The sequence below is a fragment of the Netta rufina genome (genome assembly GCF_964035555.1).
Source record: "Netta rufina genome assembly, chromosome: 2".
In the NCBI taxonomy this organism is placed as follows: domain Eukaryota; kingdom Metazoa; phylum Chordata; class Aves; order Anseriformes; family Anatidae; genus Netta; species Netta rufina.
Window position 1 is genome coordinate 112,824,354 of NC_140124.1, and position 21,240 is coordinate 112,845,593.

The 21,240-nt window shown below is 38.8% G+C and overlaps 1 protein-coding gene across 1 annotated transcript in view; it reads right to left on the bottom strand.

Moving 5' to 3' along the window:
- The window catches only part of UBE2V2 (ubiquitin conjugating enzyme E2 V2), a 29,373-nt gene extending 10,477 nt beyond the window's left edge, over positions 1–18,896 (bottom strand). The window contains exons 1-2 of the mRNA XM_084306662.1: positions 18,808–18,896; positions 858–1,003 (exon numbers count right to left, since the gene is read on the bottom strand). Coding sequence (XP_084162788.1) covers positions 858–1,003; positions 18,808–18,823 — 162 coding nt within the window. The 5' untranslated portion in view covers positions 18,824–18,896. The remainder of the gene's footprint in view (positions 1–857; positions 1,004–18,807) is intronic.
- Between the last annotated feature and the right edge of the window lie 2,344 nt (positions 18,897–21,240).

Genomic DNA, 21,240 nt, shown 5'->3' on the forward strand with positions numbered 1-21,240 from the left:
GTCTGCTGCATGTTACAACTGACTTCCAGAAGCAGCTTAAATTACACTGAATTTAACTAGAACTCTATTACTCTGGAAGACCATCCTCAGAGGCCAATTTCTGATTTCAGCTCTTGTTTTGGATAAACCCAGTAAGCCTTCTGGCACCAAAGGACACATAAAACAGTAACCTCATGTTAGCAGTGAAAGACGTGCTAACTTAGAGCTACTTGAAGTATAATCATTTGAAGTCTTTGTTTACACAGTGATCTTTTGTATCATATTAACTCATTAAAAAGCTTTCACAAAAATTGCACATGAAGTTAAGACGTGCCCATTCAGATCTGGCTATGCTGATGCTCAGAACAGGGATTTATCACTTCTCTTATAGGCTTTCAGTGTAGATGACATTCTATAGAACTTAAAAGGTCTGAAGGATTTGACCTTTTTATTATTATTTATATATTTTATAGGTAACTAGTAACTGCTTGGTCTTTAGGACTGATTCAATCAGATTACATAAATTGCTACACTTATAAATTATCTGTGAAAACTCGTGAAAGTTAAAAATATAGCCACTTAGCCACAGAATTGAAATTACCAGGCACATATGATAAACTGGGGAAAGACAGCTCTCCTGTTTACTGGACTATTACTGTACACTGATGTGCAGTAATGATGGAAATATTAGTGAGGAATATACTCAGTCATCTGTAAATTTCACATCAGAACTGGCTTAGAGATTTGCAGAAACACATACTAGAGTGAATTTTACACATACTACAGTAAATTTTAACTAATTCCTTTACATTGTAGCAAAGTAACTTCTTTTCTCCTCATTTTGTATTGCCTACCATGTTTTACTTTGGTACACTTACCCTTGGTGGCCCAATAATCATTCCTGTCCATCTGGTGAGTGTCATATCTTCATCATCTTCAAGGCCCCAGCTTACTGTACCATCACCTACTCCTTTCTGCCCTTCTTCAAGTTCTTCCAACAAGCGAAAATTACGAGGTACTTTAACTGGAGAAAAAATGAAAGAATGAAATTAATACTGGTCACATTTAGAAGAAGCTAAACAATTTCACTGCTTTTATATAGTATGCATTAGCAATTCTTGAATGTATTTTCAAAGTTTAACAAAACACTCCCTGTCTAAATTTATTTAGCAAACTGTTTTGAAGCAAGTAGCCACTTCTCTGAAAGCTCGTTCCTACTCAATTGATATCAATACAAATTATCAGAGAAAATAAACCATCAAACTAAACAGAGGTCTCTCAATTCAGATACTCCTCTTCCCCAAGTACGGTACTATTTAGAGCCAATACATTTCAAAATCAATTCATTGTCATGTTCTACTCAAGTAGAATACAAATTAAATCAATACTGCAAATTCCCTATAAAAATAATTAAAGAATGCAATATTTAACACAGATTATATTAAGAAATGTAAACTGTAAGAAAAGGACTGAAAAAAGTCACTTTATTTGATTAAAAAACAAATCAATGAAGCAGACTTCAATATCTGAAAACAAACTAGAAATCAAGTCTCATTTAATCTGGTGATTATTCCAACTTAACAGATTAAAAAATAAGAAGCACAGAAACACTGATTAAGTTGTTAGAGAGAGAGATAATGACATATTCACAACAGAATATGAAGATGTACTGCCTCTAAAGACAGCCAAGTAATATTCACTTATGGCACTATAATTACTGGATTTTGATGATTATACTTGAGGACTGACAGATATTGCTAGATATTAAACAAGTAGAAGTTTAATTGCTTTACATCACTGAAGCTAAAATGATATTTCAGCACTCATGTACTGAACTAAGCTAATTAACACTTGTGCTTGCAGTCATGGCATGCTTTTATTTTCAAACACACAGTATGTAGTAGCAATAGTACAATAAATCTTCAACCTTCTTTCAATAATGATTCATAACTTTTTTTTTCTTATATATCTTCTAATAGATACTTTTAGCTATAGTGCTTCCAATGCTATTGTGTTTTTTTTTGTTGTTGTTGTTGTTTTGTTTTTCAATAGAGAGCTTGTTTTGTACTGGAAGAAACCAGGTCCTCCACAGAAATAAAACTTTTGAGACTAGGTACAGACAAAGTTCTTAGTAAGGAATACATTCTACATTAGTCTGAAAAGGACAGGGGGAGCAAAGACAACTCTTTTGCACAACAGTTATTTAGTTGCTGAGATTTCAGGTTTGACACTAATCTTAGTCTGTATTCCAAGTGGCCTATCCAAAAAATTAAGACCAAAAGTATACAATATGTTCATTTAGTCAATATGTACAAATATGGACCAGTATAGACAAACATATCCTTCAGCAGCTACCCAAATAGCTTATTTTGCATAACTTTTTTCTAAGCACAGACCAGGGAGAGTCTCCTAAAAATGACAGCAACAAATATCCAAGTTCTCCAAATGCCCAGGAGAAGTCATTACGAGTACAGCATCAGGACAGTGTAAGGAAATTAAGTCACTCATGTATGGCCTCACCTTCCTTCTGTCTTTGCTAGTACCACTCACCTAAACCCATTAGGAGCTACGTCAGCTTGCTAACCGAGCAGAAAATTCCACGTTTCGGTTCAGCTCCTGACAGCTTGACAAAATGACCCAGCTCACAGAGAGCTCAGACAAGTACCAGCATGTGTGAGGCCACGGCAGCAAAAACTCAAGATGTAAAACAACATTTTAAGCAAGTTCAACTACTCTGTAAACTTATTTTCACAGAGTTCACATACAATTACCTGAAAGTACTAACACAACAGGGATCACGGAGCAGATCATTTATACTTCAGCATAGATCCTTTTAGACAAGCTTCATTGAAATGCATCTGTTCATTCCTCTGGCCCATCCTGACTTACTAACATTAGATCTGTGCATCTACGTATCTAATTCAGACTAGGTATGAGCACAGACAATCACACTTCTGTTACGTTAAATAGGGTACAAAGGTTTTATTTTGCGGCTGATTCCTATATGCTCTGGACTGCAGTCTGCCAGTAAAAGGTTTATGCTAACCTTTTAAAAAAATATAATAAAAACAAGCAGCAGGGTAAACTTATACTAGACTTATGCTTTGCAGCACACAGCTAAAGAGTTTGTGATGGGCACACAGAGCCTCCCAAACCCAAGCCCTGTGCCCCACTCCTCTTTCCCCCAGACACAACCACATACTTCAGCATCCGATCATCATCCCACACCTCTCCAGTGGTTTAAAAGCAGTTCTCCTCAGAAGCCTTGCTCTGACTGCCAAACACGTGCTTTATGGCTCGCCTCCTGCAGCAGCACGTAGCAGAAGGTGGCAGACAGGCCCTGGGTTTATTTCCAAGCACTTGCTATCAGCGCTCACCCCAACCTCAGGTGCTCCTGAGCTATCTGGGCTCCTCGATCAGCCCGACCAGCAGCCTCATTTAGCAAAAAGCTCTTCCTCCTTGAAGTAAAATCACATCCACCCAGGTACTCAACTGAATTGACTCCAGAAGCAGGATCAACAGAGGCCAACGCTGCCTGCTGCGTCTTCCAGTGCCTGCCTCTGCAAAACCCTGGCTGTGGAGATGAGGGAACTTTTGGTGCAAAAAGCCACTGGACTGGCTCAGCTGTAGCATAAAATTGCACTCAACAGACCAATATTTCTGGGAGACGACAGTTACTAGAAAATAACAACCCGCTATGACTAACTGTCCCATGGCCATCACGATTTTTTCCACTACGTTGTCTGTGCTCACCAGTTCCCCTCACTACCCACAGGGAGCAGTGAAGGACTTGGGAAAACTCCCAGAATTTATTTTTTTTTTTTTACTTCCAGTAAATAATTCAGATCCGCTCTGAAAAAAAGATGAAAGGATCTGAACAGCAAGGACCAGGCTCCCCACACTAACATTCCTCTCGGTGCTAGAGCTAGGTAGCAAAACATCGCTCTGGATTAAAAATAAGAGTCAAAATACCTACTTTTACACAACCACACACCTACTGAGATTCAAAACCATTAACACCCCTCCCAAAAAAACACATTACAAATTCTTAACTAAAACTGGACCAAGGAGTCACTCGAACACATTCCCTTTCAGAAAGTTATGCAGTCCTACAACATTTGGGTTGGAGATACCAGGAAGGACTGTATAAATCATTGTGTAAAATGAAGCCACTATTTCATAAGAACATTCCCATATTTAAGACACTTCATTCAATTTTGCGGACTTATTTTAGTCCTTTATTTACACATTCATCATATACGCACAAAATCTTCCACCTCATGCTACCTTGTATTTAAGATTCAAAAAATAACCCCTTCCCCATATTTCCACAGAGACACCCTGTGCACAGCTTCATTATGGACGTCTACCAGAGCTTTTTACAACAACAGATTAACAGGTCACTATTCCTGGCTTGCAAAAAAAAAAAAAAAAAAAAGCCACTAAACTGCTTTTTTTTTCTTCCTTTCATATATGATTAGTGGTTTGTCCCCCTGTGGTGCAAATTTCTACTGACATCACTACTCAGTATTTTATTAGAAAATCGCTGTTGATAGATTTCTTAAAAGTGAGCCAGAATACTCTAAAAATGAACACAATGGATTAAAAAAAAGGCACCACCAACCACCTTACCTTTATAATGACAGTCTTAGGAACTACAAGCAAACTGAATTGGAATTAAATGCTACTTCCATTTGTAGTACACTCATGCACCCACACAGGCTATATTACTTAAAATAAATCTACGTAGCTGGAAGAACAGGATATACATGTGACATTGAACCCTCTTTCCAGTAAAACAACAGCAAGAACTTCTATTTAGAAAATTAAGTAATGATGGCCTGGATCTTTCTGCTATTAAGCTTGCACCTAATATATAGGAAAAGAATTCTTTTCTCACTATTTCACATAGGGCACAATCTGCATTATATATTAATAGTGCATACGCAACATACAGTTTTGTCTCTAATCCAGACAAAACAGATCATCAAATATTTGTTAAGGACTTTGAAGTACTCCTTGAAGGAAACAGAGTAAGGATCAGTATTTCATTTCCAGAATCTGGGCAACAAAACATCCTCTGCTCAAGTCTGCCAACTGTGCAGCTCCTCAGCAACAGCAGCTGCCCTTGTTCTTCAGCTAGCAGCTCCCCAGTGCCTCTCCTGGAATAAGGAGCAGCAACTGGAGAGAGAGAGATGCCACTAGCTTTCCACCAGCATGGGACAGCCAGGAATTGCTGTTCCCAGTTCCTCCTGCTGATGGGACCGCTACTGTTAGACAGCATGTACCAAGTTTTCCACACAGCTGAAGTAAATGCTGCACTTAGAAGGCTCATGCTCATATATACCAATCATTTTCAATTTAACAGAAGCTTAATCATTTAAAAATCAGGAAAATAAGAAAGGATTCATCAGTATTCTCTAACAGGACCGGTAACTTTTTCTGCAACAATACAGGAGAACTGGCTGAGACATTTTCTGGAGCAACCTGTTCTTGGTTAGTGTGCCAAGACACAGGTCCACAGCTGGTAGCACCGGATCACCTGCTGGTACAGATTTAATCAGCACCAAGAAGACACACGGTTGCACTTACATCAAATTTGACAGAGCAGACTGGCTACACTAAGCCACATTTTTGAAGAACTCACACTGTCAGACTCCTTCTCTGGTCATATAAATCTGATTAAACTTAAGTGGCCTACACTGATCTAACTGCCAATACAGGTACGTGCATCCATTGCTTTAAAATGAATTAAAGCTGGTTTACTTCAACAGCTTGGTTTAATATCAGAAAGTATGGAATACGTCAACAGGTGTTTACCTGTTTGTGTAATTTCAATTTTAATATTCATGAAATTAAGCAATGCAAGAACGAGTATTTTCTTGATCTCACTGTGCAGCTATTACCTGTATCAGTCTGCAGCTGAATGTAAATTATGCATTGGTGCTATTCCAGACCAAACAGAAGTAATTTGGAGAGCCCAGACTACAGCAACAAAAGTGATACAAAAAAATGAATACAAAATATTCCATTACACTCAGTAGTCCCAATTCCTTGCACATGAATTGATTCCTAAGAACAGCCATGTACCAGGCAGGAGTTCAATGATCTACATCTCTTCTCCCTGAAGCTTAAAAAAGGGCATAATCCTAATTTTTCACAGATTGACTCAAAGCCTTAAGCGTGAGGGTTTATGTTGTACCCAAAACTATTTTTACAAGTGTGTATCACAATATCTGTATCAGCAGTTTTCCTTAAAACCCTCCTCAGCTCTTGGCTTCAATAACACCTTGCAGCCAGATCCATACTAGGAGCCTCTTACCACAGCCATAGCAGCACACCCCGCACCGACAGCACATGCACCGAGCAGCTACACAAACAAACCTTTATGCTGACCCAGGAACGAGCTGTATCAGGGCATTACACATTAACACAGCCAGGATACTGTCAGCGGTGTTATTCTTTCTGAGATAGCTCCGTCAGGAAAATCCTGCAGCATTAAATCCTGCACCACTTTGAATGTATGGATTAGTTTATGCACGATGACTTCCAGCTAACAAAAACTGCAAAATACATACAGCTTGGTAACAAAAAAAAACAACAAAAAAAAAAAGAAAATAAAAAAGAAAAACTCTCAAATTCCATTTAACAGATTCAGGCTGGCAGAAAAATAAGTATTTTTTGATGACAAGAAAGAGGGGAAAGATGTCAGCTTTGCAAATTCTGAGCAATAATATAATTTCTCCTGGTGTATGGAGAAGAAATAAATTCAGAAGAGAAACACACAGAAAATTACAGGTGCCTTTTAGCCTGAGCAATTCATAAGGAGTCTTGCTCTGGAGAAAATAAAGATAGAAGCTGAAATACACCCTACCAACAAAATTAAAATATATATATAAACAGAATATACAATAACCATAGCCTTAAGTAGGTCCCGCAATGGATGATGTAAAAACAAAAAAAAAAAAAAAAAAGAGGGAAAGAGGGAAAGAGGGCTGTGTGTGTGTCAAATACTAATATCCCATTTGGGCTGCAAAAGACAGTCTTGTGCAAATGTATTTCTGTAAGATGTACTCTTCTCTGAAAAAGCTCTTTTTAAAAAACACGATCTAGGTTTTTGTTTGCCAGTTATCCCGCTCACATCACGCACTTTTGCCCAGTAAAATATTCCATGTATACACAGAGTGGCTGTCTTACTATTAGGAACCTAATATCAAAAAGTATTACCAGGCTTACTGTAATTACTTAGTAATTATTATCTCAAGTTGATCACAGTAACCTGGCTCCAAAAAAACAGAAGTATTTCTAATAATATGCACATGAGTGGAGTTGGACACGGGAGTTCTGTGGACAGAAGAACTCCATCGCTATCATGAGCGGAGGAATGCAGCAGTTACTACAATGAAAATTTTCTCAATGAAAAGTAGCACATTTTCTCCAGGACCGAAGAAAGCCCCCAGCTGCTGCTGTGGAACTCAATCTATGAACCAACACAATGATATAACGAGCTGAAAGGAGAAAAATAATTTCATTAATTGAGTTTGATGTCTTGTTATTTTTGTTCAATTAAATGTCTGCTTCTTTTTAGAATCATGGGTACATCCCACTTCTTTGAACTGCCTTCCAACTAAGTTTTGAAATGCTTCAGATTCAGAATCCTGCATACCTATACTGTTCATAAAGCTACATTTACCATATTTTATTTTTCCCTATTTTCCTTCAGCTAGTATGTCCCAAAGCAATGGAATTCAAACAAGACTTTTCTGCATGTCCTGGTTTCAGTTAGCACAGAATTAATTTTCTTCCTAGTAGCTGGTGGAATGCTGTGTTTTGGCTTAGAATGAGAAGAGTGCTGATAACACCCCGATGCTTTAATTGTTGCAGAGCAGTGCTTATACTAAGCCAAGGACATCTCAGCCTTTGCTCTGTCCTGCCAACGGGCAGGCTGGGGGGGTGCAGTAAGAGCTGGGAGGGGACAGACCCAGGACAGGTGACCCAAACTAGCCAAAGGGGTATTCCATACCATCTGACGTCATGCTAAACAATATATAGGGGTGGCTAGCCGGGGGGAGGGGGCCGGACTGCTCGGGGTTAGGCTGGGCATCGGTCAGCGGGTGGTGAGCAATTGCGTTGTGCATCACTTGTTTGTACATACTATTATTACTTTCGTATTATCCCCATTGTATCATCATTATTATTATTGTTATTATTATTTTTGTTATTTTATTTTTTTTTTTTTCCTGTCTTATTAAACTGTCTTTATCTCAACTCACGGGCTTCACTTTCCATTTCTCTCCCCCGTCCCAGAGAGGGAGGGGGGAGGGTGAGCGAACGGCTGCGTGGTGTTTAGCTGCCGGTCGGGTTAAACCACGACACTGCATTAACAATTTTTAGTTTTAATCAGAAAAAGTATTATATTATCTTAAATTTAGTAACAACACATGGATGATACGCACTGATGAGGGTAGTGAATAAGGTAGTGAGTGATTCCAGCACGTATGGATGAAACATCCATATAGTACCAGTATAATATATTCCTCCAGAAGATTCCAGTCATCACTGATTTTGTCATATATAAGCAAGTAGATGCCTTCCTATCAATAGTGATGGAATAACAAAAGGACTTATCAAAAGTCACACAATAAAGATGACAAAAACACAAGTACTTCGTGCATCCAAGATTCATCACAGGCAACCCCTAAAAAACAACAGGGATCCTGACTGCTGCTTCTCCACTGTGCTAGCATCTAAAAATGCACTTTAATAGATTACTTTATCAGTGACTAGTCATTACTAGCTGCTATTAGAAAGGCTGTAAACGGCCATTTAGATCTGCAGACGCATGAAGACTAACCCATTTGAGCTTACCTGTGGAAAACTTCTAGAAACATGCAGACTAAGAAAAACAAGCCTGATGTAATCAGATAAAAATCCACTTCCGTATAAATTGTAACTCTTCATCCCGGATAAAACGAACAAAAAAAAAAAGACTACTAACTTTAGGAATTAATACGAAAAGAGACGTGTAGCAGGTAAGTTTGCACAGCTCAAGTAAGCAGATGTACACTAGCTGACGTGCAGCATAAATGAGCATTTATTTTGTGTTCAATGCTTTTCATAATTCAGAGCCACTTTTGCTATAATCCTAAAGATGAGAAAACTGCCGTCTCACAAGCATTATTTACAGAAATTGTCTGTACCCGGCATAGCTGACGTGTACTGAATGGACTATTACAGCTTCTTTACAGGACAAATTAGATGGACAAAAATATCATGATACACTTGACTATGACTAGATAGGAACTTTGTGACCAGTTAACTTTTTTTTTTTTTTTTTTTTTTTTTTTTTTGCATTTTACTGGAACTAAAATCTGAAAAAAATTGAGAATTTGAAAAAACATAGAAGACTTCAATGAGGAGATACAATTCTAGAAACTACACTGAAGTTGCTTGGTTTTGTGTTTTTGTTTGTTTTTAACAAAGACATTAAAGCATCCATATCATCAGTTGCTTTGGTTTTCCTCCTAATGTAGAGGCTTCATTTGCCATACAAAACTTCACAGCAGGAGCCAATACATGGTCACATTAGTGTGAAAGCTATAAGCCTTCACCTCAAAATCTTTTGGTTAAAGCTATCTATTTATTTTCAGAATTACATTAGCTACACTATTTATGTATTTACTTATGTGAAATTTTACAGTGTTGATGCCTTAGATGTTGATAGTTCAGAACTAAAGTTCAGCTGCAGAGGAATTTCCTTTATATTCAAATCTAGCTACAGCCATAAATATTCTATACACAGTTTATATTAAAAAGGCAGCTAATGAGAAACCATGTTCATACGGCAGAAGCCTCATTCATTATAACAAAGCATGTATATCTTGGGTGAGAGGAAAAGGTCTAGAGAGGTGTGGAGGTATTTATATCTTGAGGGCAGGGCACAAACACTAGTGTTTAGAAAAAACAGTAACTTCACTAAAGAAAAAACATAGATGCACAGAAGCAGATTTTTTCACTTCCAGTTTCATTATGCATACTCATAACATTAAGACACTGTTAGTTATCTGCTAATAATAAACACTGAAAGCGATAATTTCTAAATGGTATATGCATGTTGGCCTTTTTTGGTTGGTTAGTTATCTAGCGGTTATTCCAGCTGCGCTGTGTTAAAATTTACATTCAGCAAAACTTTTCAGCTGCAAAATAAAGTAAAACAGGTCTTCAAAGAAAAACAGAACTTACTTCATACTTGCACGTTTAGGGGCAGGCAGACTGCTAAGGGAGGAAAGGCTGCAAACAGAAGTATGGGCTTCTGGGTATCAGCTCACACTTTCAAGGCTGAGCCCACCTCACATTTGGTGGTATCCAATTCTCTATTTTACTTGTTATATTATTTACATTCATTTATTCATATTATTTACTTTCATACACATTTTCCCAGCTACACTCACAAAATCCAGAACACACCATACACCAAGAACAGTGATGGACAGCCTCACAAGAAAGGAGAGGCGGTAATACCAGTTTGCCTTACTGGGCCCAAACTTAATTTCATTACAAAAAAAAGTTGGGTTTAGACATGAAAATCATAAACTTTTAAAATATGAACAATATTAAAGTTTATTTAGTGCTGGGGAACAGAAGGGAAGAAATTAAGTCTTACTTCTATGGGCACTAGTACTTGGGACGTCATAAACATATTTGATTAACAAATACACGTTATAACAGCTTAAACCACAAATTTTTATGGTGGAGTAAGAGATCTCAGTAGATCAGAGCTGCAAAAGCAGCATCAGTTTAGTCAATGCGTTTCAGTTGCTGCTGGTTTCACAGTAAGAATGATGAGACCTTGAACTTGACTTCTCCAGCACAGTAAACGTTACAAATGCATAAATAAACAACAAAATCCAGTGCAACTTTAGGTTTTAATATTTATGGCTTTAAGTGTGAGAAATCACTAGCAGAACAAATAGCTCCATTATCAAGGCATCTTCACCTCAGAAACCCTCCCTACTTTCCTCTCTTCCTACCTCTTAGGTAACCAGAAGGAAGCAAACTAACTGCCCCTAATAATTTTGAGTTCTGCCTATTCCATTCAATAATTCATCAGGTTATTTACTCAAGGCAGCCTTCTTGTGATGGTCAGCGTCCTCCAGGAAAATATACTATGATGTCTGTTCCTCTCTCCTCCTCTGCTCCCCACAGCTACCCCTCTGCTCTTATTCACCTTTCTCAGAAGGGCAACAGACAGAGGGAGACAAGGCTGCCATTAACTACCTGATTTGTCAGAGCAACTTCACCCTCTGACCAGTATCTGGGGAGAAGCCATTTCTTACAAATCCCAGTAAGTTTTTCCATTTTTCACCATTTCTCCTTAATAAGGTTCACTCCCCACTGAAAACCTCTGTTCCCCATCTCCTGCAGTCCAACCTCAAAATGCGCTCTTCAATCTCCTGATTTTTTATGCGGCAACAAATGTGTCCTAAAGCTGAATGTCATCCGGATCCAAGAGAAACTCCAAGGAGACTCAAATTTGTTAGCAAAGATGGAAGAGTTTGTTTCAGTCTATTTAAGGTGATCATATTAGTATGAAAATGCAAAGATACAGTTGCTGGAATGGAATTACTAATGGTGCTCACATATATACTGCAATGGAGAGACTTACTCCACCACAGATATATGTTATTAGACTACAAAACATGGCACAAATGTGCTCTTGGTGTAAAAATAATAGTAAAACACAACCTTGAGTAGCTCTCAAAACAGATTTTAAGTAATTAAAATACCTCATCCAAAAAAAGTTATCACAACAATAGAATGCTAAACTATATTGAAGTTCTAAATGGAAACTAGCATAAGTTGCTTAAAACTCATTAATTTTACAAATGTGCATTGGTAATAGTGGTATAAACGATCAATTTAGAATCTAAATGCAAGCTTTCTGTTATAAGCAAGACCACTGCTAACTGAGAGCTTCGTTCCATCAGACACCACACGTCTGCTTGTGCCTAGCCATAAAGAAAAACACACAGGAATGCAACAATTAACTCACAGAAGGAGCTCATCCCTGGCTACAATCCAGGCTTGTTTTGGTGAAAGGTGGAAATGCAGAGGCTGGTTATGATTTAAAATTTAACGCTTTGTAGGCAACTACTGAAGGAAACACAGATGAGATACTAAATGATTCAATGATCTTCGCATGTGTTTCAGGATATGATATGGTAGATTATGAAAAATGAGACATTGTGATGCTTATCAAATTGAGATTTTTATTGCTATTGTCATTTTGTAAAAAACAATGTAAGGCAGGAAGACAGGAAAGAGCGTTTAGGAACTACACCTGTCACTTCAAAATACACCAGCAATATTAATTCTTACTTAATTAGCCTAAGGGATGACTATTTTATCAAAGAAATCTTTCCAATTTATCTCCTCGGAAACACACACAAAAAATGTTTAGTACGAAATAACCCCACTCTTAAAACCAAAGCTATATAAAGACACAAAAGGCTAAAAGAAAGGTATAATGGCAAATAGGCTCAATTTTTGAAGCTTTCATTTTAAAACCAATATTATGATGGCAGAGAGGAAAAAGGATTTCAAACACATACTTCTAAAGCTATCTTTTAAGGGTAACATGACATTTAAAAAGTTACAGATAAAGGGTCAGAAGCAGGAGAGTAGAGGAACCCAGCAGAGGCCAAAACCTCTTCCCATTAAATGACTTTCACAGGGTCTGCTTTAATAGCAAGAACACAATGTGTGACCCAGATAACAAGAGTGGCATCAAGGATTTAGTTTAGCAAAGCTGTAAAGCTGTCTAAAACGGGTTACAAGTCATTGATTAGCAAACACTTTTTCTAAGGTCCTCACGACATGACTCAGCACCCACCCACAGCCCAAAACAAAGATCTTTTATCTGTGTGACAGTCTGAGCCAGGGTTATTTTTTCAGTTGTTCACCTAAGCAAACACTTAAGGACACAATCGGCAAAAACCATTCACCACATATTTAGTAGCAAGAACTGTCATCAAATTATTTCCCTGTGTTATTTTTGTGATAGTCACGTTTCAGTCTGCCATTTCCCATAAACCACGTTTCAAAGGTTAAAATCATTTGATCTTTACATGACCACATACTCCACTTCAAAAAGCATACACTTTTTTCCTTCAAAAAGTTCGAAGTGATACAAATAAAACTGGGCACTTCACTAAGGCTATGCTGGTATCCTGAATAAAGCACACTATTTTGCCATGAACTGTGAAAAATGTTTTAATTTACTCAAGTGAATTTCAAGTTTACTTAACTCATCAGTTATGAACAGCCACAAATGCAATGAAAGGAGGTGATTTTTTTTTTTCCTTCATGTAGTTTAGATGTGTAATGCAACATATATTCTAAGAAGGGTATCCTGAGTCTGTCTGTATGTTAGAAGCTATTTTCCTGACTTTTTTTCCGTCTAGTTAAAGCTACTGACCCTGCTGAAATAAAGGATTAATGCAGAGCTCCAAAGTTTTAAGTTTCTACTGCAGGTTCCGTTTGTTTCCAAATGTTCACTACAACTGATTAACAGCCATGTACTTGAGGCACCATACACATTTGCAAAGGCTGTAAAGCAGCAGCTCATCTTATTCAGAACCAGCCTGACAGCTTCACATTCTTAGTTTTTTGTACTGATTTTATTCAAAAATATTGCTTGCATTACATCTCATTAGTGCATTCCAAATGCCAAACATAGCAGCATACAGCAAAACCCTTCTGAATGCAGCTTAAATCCAGACTATTTTGAATGCTTTCTCAACAGCATCTTCTGGTCTTTACACATCCCGTGCTGAGGCTCCCACAAGCTACTTGAGACAGCAAGGCTACAAAACCTGAGTGACACGAGCAGCTGAAGCTGATCTGTGGCCTGAGATAAAGTTTTGGTCAGGATGAAGAGCAAGCTGTTGTCTAGAAAAAAGCATTCAAGAGTAGCTGGAGAGAGAGGAGGAAGACTGTCAACAAAATGAGGCTGAAGTTTCACAGTGTGTACTTACACTGCTTTTGGACAAAATCTTCCTTAAGGCAAGATGTGCGAAGTAATGAATGTGTATTTGGAACTCAGCTCCACTAACTACTCATAAGATTTGGCAATCTAAATCTCACACAGGAGAAGCTTTCTCATTTGTGCTGGGATTTATAACATGGACAACCTGCCTCCAAATACTGAAAGGCAGATCTTCCTGAAATCGTGTGTGCTGCATCTTCATGCAGCCTAGTATTTTCCAGGACTGTATAGAATAGTTTACTCAATGAGCTTCCATACTGTACCTGATATCATCCCTGAATTTCAAACAAATTGTTCTGTAAGTGGCCTGCTTTGTAAACCTCTAAATAAGGCATTTAGCCTGGGAGCATACCATTACATATTGTGGCACAACAATATAAGTTGGAGCTCTGTAAGACAGAGCTGTAAAATACCAGCAACAAAGACAGGAAAATGTTACAGGCCAAGCTGAGAAGAAAGAGTATCTTGCCTATATATGCCACACAGTCAGAAAAATGGTCTATATATAGTTTAAAAGTAATTTATAAGCAAGATTGTTTTCAACCCAGCTAAAGCACATCTAAATTATTTGTGGCTTGCCATGATGTTTTAAGTAGGCAGAACAATCCCAGTTACAATTCCTCGTGCATAGGACAGGATGGAAAAATACCCCCCACCGAGGGCTGCCTCACAGAGTACAGTATTCTACTTCTTTTGTTTTCCCTGATTACTTACAGCTTCAAGTCTGTGCTTACAGAGCTAAAATTATAAACGCAAAGAAAAAACCTTACAGGACTGTTAAAATTCTAAACAGCTTTTCAATTCACTCCTTGAATGGATTCCGGGAAGTGATTAACATTGTCACTGGGCATAACAGAGAATGGGAGAGAAGCAAGATATCCTCAAAGGAAAAACATAGAAGGAAGACCATATATATGCATTTATATGCAAAACTAGCCTTGAAAATATTACTTCTCCATCCCACTTATGAATAAATTCCTTCATTATTCCTTTGAAGGGCTCTTAAAACCTAGGAGTCTCCAAACGAGGTATGGTAATCCACCAATCTCTATCCCGCTAAGCACAGAACAGACATCAGGCTGATCTTGAATGAAGAAGCGATGTAAGACATCGAAGGGAAAGTAGTACGAGATCTTGTCTCACACTACAAAATTTTCTTCAGTGGAGGTTTTTAAGGGGAAAAAAAAAAAGCTTTACAAACAAAAAATAATATTAATAAAAAAAACCACTATCAAATCACCAGAAAAGATGCTGTCAGTTCTTGCTCCACAGCTCAGGGAATCAGACTAAATGGCCCTGAAGACCTTCCCAGGCTGTCATTTTTAATATCAGCTTCGTAACAGCTGCAGCCATACACACTTAGAACTGCTTTCACCACCTCTAGATGTTTACAAAGAGAGGTAAACACCAAACCTAAGAAAACAAGGCACTGACATTGAGCACTGTGCCACTTCTATTCAAAGAATCAATCATATGTAAATTTAAAGAGAAAGCGATCTTCAGGTGGGCAACACAAGTCACACAAAGTAGTCGACTCATCTGGAGTATTTGGAAAAGTGTGGATTTTGCAGAAACAAAAACCCCTTTGCCAGGGGAGGTTCAGGTTGGACATGAGGAGACATTTCTTCTCAGAAAGAGCAGTCAGACATTGAGACGGGTTGCCCAGGGAGGTGGTGGAGTCACCATCCCTGGGGGTGTTCAAGGAATGGTTGGATGTGGTGCTTAGGGACATGGTTTAGTGGGTGACATTGGTAGTAGGGGCATGGTTGGGCCAGATGATCTTGGAAGGCTTTTTCCAACCTTAATAGTTCTATTAATATTTATTTGGGATGTAGCTGTACTCCTTTGAAAGCCATTAAACACACTTTCAAAAGAGGTTGCTTGTGACTACATATTAGAAGGAAACTGGGAATCTTATTTACAATTTCTGACCATAGATCAGCTGCGTTGTTTCTTGTGTGTGTTTATTTTTTTTAAACCTGAGTGCAATTCCAGCAAACCAAAGTGAATTTTAACTAACTTAGCCTTTTTCTATTGAAGTTCTCAGTTGAAGAGGCAGGAGATGAAAGCCTTTAGCAACCCCTAGACAGAGAACAGTATTAGACACTGCAGTGTTGATTTCATCTCAAAATGCAGAAATGTAATTAATTCCTGAATTAATTCCTTTAAATGATGTTCTTTTTCAGTTGCTTTTTCTCAAGTTACATAGGAGGTTTTAAATGCTTTGATAAATTATGTCTTTTAATCTGGAACTATGTTTAATCACATCTTGTGCTCTACATTTTCAGAAACATCATAAAATGAGTCTCCAGCTAACACATGTGAAACTGGCAAACTGTATCAACAATAGCTGTTCACTTCTTTAAAAATATGATTTGTTTTTCCCCAGATCTCCATCAGTACCCATACAGCCTACATTCAGCTGCAAGCAGGAGGAGTTGGAATATTAGAAGAATAATCAAAATGCATCTTACTAATGTCAGTTTCCAGGAAGTGAAATATCTGCATGTAAAATTAGTCAATATAGGTCATTTTAAAAAGCAGGTGAGACGTGAGACTTATTCCCTAGCTATAGAATGCTGACAGTTTCTGTAGCACACACTGAAGAACAGCTATTTTCAAACTAAATTATTTGCTTTTATGGGCTTTTTTTTTTTTTTTAATATGATTGTTCAAAGAACTAGTGATCTCATTAAAGGAATATCTGCAATAGAACTGAGACAGTTGACCTTGGAAAGAGTTTTGTTGTTGACATCCTTGAAGCTAGACTTTCATTCCTGGACTTCATGCAACCAAAATTTTCATTTTTCTGAAATAAATAAGGATTAAGTTGAACTTCATAACAAGAGCAGGTAAAACTCACATAGGTAGAGTTAATTCTTATCTTTATAGCAAGTCATTCCCTTCTCTCCTCCAAAAATGAGTTTAAAGCAGTTTCGAGGTAAGAGTTCTTCTGGATGAAGTCTCAAAGCATTTCTGCCCACTATGTAGAAAGAACAAAACCACCCCACCCCCAATCTATGCATATACCTATAAAGAGCCAACAGCATTTTCCCCACAGGAATAAGCATTTTGCTTTAGAAGCCCTGACGAAGTTTTCCCAGCAGTTCTGTTAATGATTGTCTGCTTCCTTCATTTAATAAAATGACTTAATTTCTTTAACAGTGCTTGCATGTACCACTAACATTTAGTTTCTTTGGGGCAGATACATGTATAATTCTGTACACTTCCCACTTTTTTTTTTTTCAATGTGTGGCTATATTTCTAAGATGAAAACAACTGCACTGAATAAGTGTGCATAGAATCTTTTAAAATACCACTACTTTGAAAGACTGATGAACTTTTATAGCAGTAAAACTATGAGAGCTTTGTTAAAAAATTGTTTGTTATGTAGTCTAATTCTCTGCAGGAAAAAGAAATAGCTTTTCTGATAGACAAATTCTTAGTAATCGATTTTCTACAAGAGCCAGACTCAATGGATTGAGATGGGAAATGGCAGCACTCAAAACACATGGCCTTTTTTAAGGCTTGACTTCCCGTGCAGTACAGGAAGTCTGACACCTGACACAAGCGAAAGTCATTAGAAGTTACTGTACAGTATAATTTATTATTTTTTTTTTACGCTCAGTCACCAGGAAGTATGCCAGTGTATTTTAACAAAATAAAATGCCGTAATCCATAGCCAAGTAAATACTAACCTTTCTCTAATATATCATCCATGCTAACTCAGCTGATCATAGGCAATAACAGACCTTTCTGGACTGCTCTTTCACTGCGCAGTTGTGAGCAAGAGTTGTGCCCAATTTACTGTTATCTTCCCAAACTCCACTCTGTAAATCCCACACCAGTCACGTTAGCAAGGGGAGAAGGCTCTCCTACCATAAAACAGGCTCTCCTCACAGCATCAGCAGTAAGGTACCAAGACAAATTCCATTCACAAACGTTTTTTCCGTTTTGTTATAGTCTCAGTCACTTGATGACCCAGGGGACTGGGAACAGAAGTAAGTGGATGTGGCCAGTGTTCATCTCAGACTAAGCACTGAGACATTCATTCCAATGTGCTGAGTTCTGTCAGTCCTGTTTACATCTCATAAAACCTCAGAAACACAAAAACAGTGGAAGAGGCCCTGAAGCCTTCACGATTTTGTACTGGGGACAGGCCTTATTATTTTAAGTCTCTCATGGTACAAAACTGAGACAGCACCTCTGTGCTTCTCAAACCTCTCCATTCAGGACCTGAAGCAGCGCTCGTTGTCTTTTCCTTTGCTGAACAGATGCCACACCAGCTACCTGCATGGGATTCACTCTCTCCTGCTGCCAGCTTATGACCTACAGCTCTTTGCCCTTCCGTTTGCCCACACGGCAGACCCAGTGACAGAAAACACGCTACTCCCCTCACTCCTCACCCCCACCACGCCGCAGCCACCGCTCAACCCAGCTGCCTTTCCCCCAGGACACGACCACACCACGACCCAGCACCGAACCCCTGCCGCAAACCTTTCTCCCCCGGTGTTTTTAGCAAGCTGCTGCCACCCCTCCTCCCCTACACACCCCACTGCTACCCCGGGCAGACCCCTGGGGCCAGGCCGGCCTCTCCCGCCTGCAGTGTGTGAGGGGAGAGGCGCAGCCAGGCCGGGCGCTGCCGCAGCTTCCCCTTTCCCCCGTCAGCAGGCCCGCGGCCGCCATCTCGCCCCTCCTTCCTCCCTCCCTCCCCGCCCGGCGGAGGAGCCCCCCCGGTGCCCGTGAGGCCTCCCGGGCCGCGCCTCGCCCCCCTCACCGACCTGTGGAGCCAGCCATCTTGTCCGAGCCCCCCCCCAGCACCCGGCCGTGCCTGCACGCCGCGCGCGCGTCACTTCCGCCTCGCGCACCCCCTCCCTCCCCTCCCTCCTGTCACTTCCCGCGCGGCCCGGAGGGGGCGGGGCTACGGGGAAGGGGCGGGGCCACGCGGGCTGAGGCGGGGGGTGTGCGTGTGTGGGGGGGGGGTGTCCTGCAGCAGGTGTAGGGCACAGCGTGACTGACAAGTGTGTGACAATAAATTATTAAATAAATTGTTTTCTACACAGTTTAGGTTTTCAAAGCACAGATTCTGCAGCCAGCCAGCCCCCTTGCTGCAAAGCGCAGCCTCCAGAGTTGGTCCCCAAACCTCCATAATGGTCCCCAAGCTCCAGCCCATCGCTGGGGGAAGGCCTTTTCAGGTGATACTTGGAATAAAGTCTTGAGAGAAGGCAAATACGGAATAATTATCCTCCCTTTCTCAGATTGCACTACACCCAGGCATTCGATAACTGTATCATACAGCTCTAGTGCAAACATTGTTTTTCACAGAATGAATAATTAACTCGTGTAACTCGGGTAAGCACTATATGATAGAGGTCAAAAGCCTATGAGAGTGGCAATAATAATACTAATAAAACATACTGAATTACCTTGTTTTTCTTTGCACATAATATATCTATGAAACTAGTGACTCAAAAAGTCCAGATAGAGCCAGAGGAGTCATTGCTCTGGAATGGACACTGGGCTCTGGTAACTACTTGCACCATCATCTGGTAATTTCCTCCCACAGGTACTGCTTTTGGGAGCTTGGACCCTTATTTTTCTCAGCCCACTAAATTCTTCACAAGACAGCGTATCTAAAAAGAAAACATTCAATGCTACATGGGATAAGAAAAAGCTCTTTTATTCATATTGCAGTACATTCACAAGCCATAACAGATACCAGAGCTCCTCTATAGGGAGCTGAACATAAATATAATGAGCACTCATTAGTCCAGAGTTTACAGTCAGAAGCCATAGGTCTGCAAGTGACTGCAGACTGCACCTGCCCCACTGAATTCTCTCATTTCATCTGCACAAACTTGCATCTGATTAGCTGAGAAGAGCCACATTACTCATCCTCTTTAAAAGCAGAGGAAGCATCAAGTATTATGCAGTAATAGGAACACAGAAAACACAGAAGCAATAATTTAAAAAAAAATACATAGATAACCAGTACAGAATCTTATTCTAAGCAAACAGACTTTTAAATCATGACCTGAGCATAGACAGGGCGCCTGAAGGCTACAATGCTCTTCTCAAAAGTGGACTTCATTTTAACTGCAATTACCTGAATGAGCTAGTAAGAAAATCAAATCAGAATAAAAAATTATCTCACAACAACTTAAAATGTGTAAGCATAGTTGTACAAAGAAAATTTCCATAGTATTTCACAGATGTGAAGCTTCACAAGCAACAGATATAATCTTTTTATGAGAAATAATATATAGAATATTCTAGCCCATTTCTTCTAATAAATAGCTTACACAACAACAACAAAAATTAGTAATCCTCACAGGGCAAATACAATATGTGTTTCATCATACACTAAACTGCATTATGAAAAATAATAATAATAATAATAAAATATAAATTACATAATGCAATCATAAACCAAAGTTTTAATTTATTTTTCTCCGTAATTTATTCATGTTGTTCATTACTGTATTGAAATGTCAATAAGCTTTGTTATTTTATGTAAGGAATATTTTTCCTCCTGTACATAAAAGAAAAAAATTATCATTTGGAAATGTAAAAATAAAATACTGAAAATATGTGAATCTTTTTATATTATAATTCAGTCTTTTTTTTTCTACACTTAGTTTTTCTTGTATAATGGTATAAATAGGACATATTTTTAAGTACTGCACAAAGAATAAATACCAAAAACATTCCCTGGAGAATGCGGGCATCGATCCCGCTACCTCTCGCATGCTAAGCGAGCGCTCTACCATTTGAGCTAATTCCCCATCTGAAAAAAAAAACTTTGAAGCATAGACTTGTGCACTCCAGACTTGCTGATAACAACACAACCATTCCTGATTACAAATTCATTGTGCCTTGCTGAGTCATCCTTTCTACTCACCAGCAGCTGACAGCAACTCACAGCTGGAATCATGCAGTGTATATTCCAGCATGTATGCTACCAGAATAATCTTAATTTCTGTTATAACACAAGTCTTTGTTATTCAGCTGGTTTCATATATAATGGTCTCCAAAATATTGACCTATATAAGGAAAAAAAAAAAAAGGTGTTATTATAAAAAACTTGTATTGAATAACTCTTCCAAATTCAACACGAAAACCCAACTTCTTTCCAATTTTGAAGGTGTACACATGAAAAAAATGGTCCAGGAAACGTTTAATGAGTGAAAAATATTACATAGCTGACTGAAATG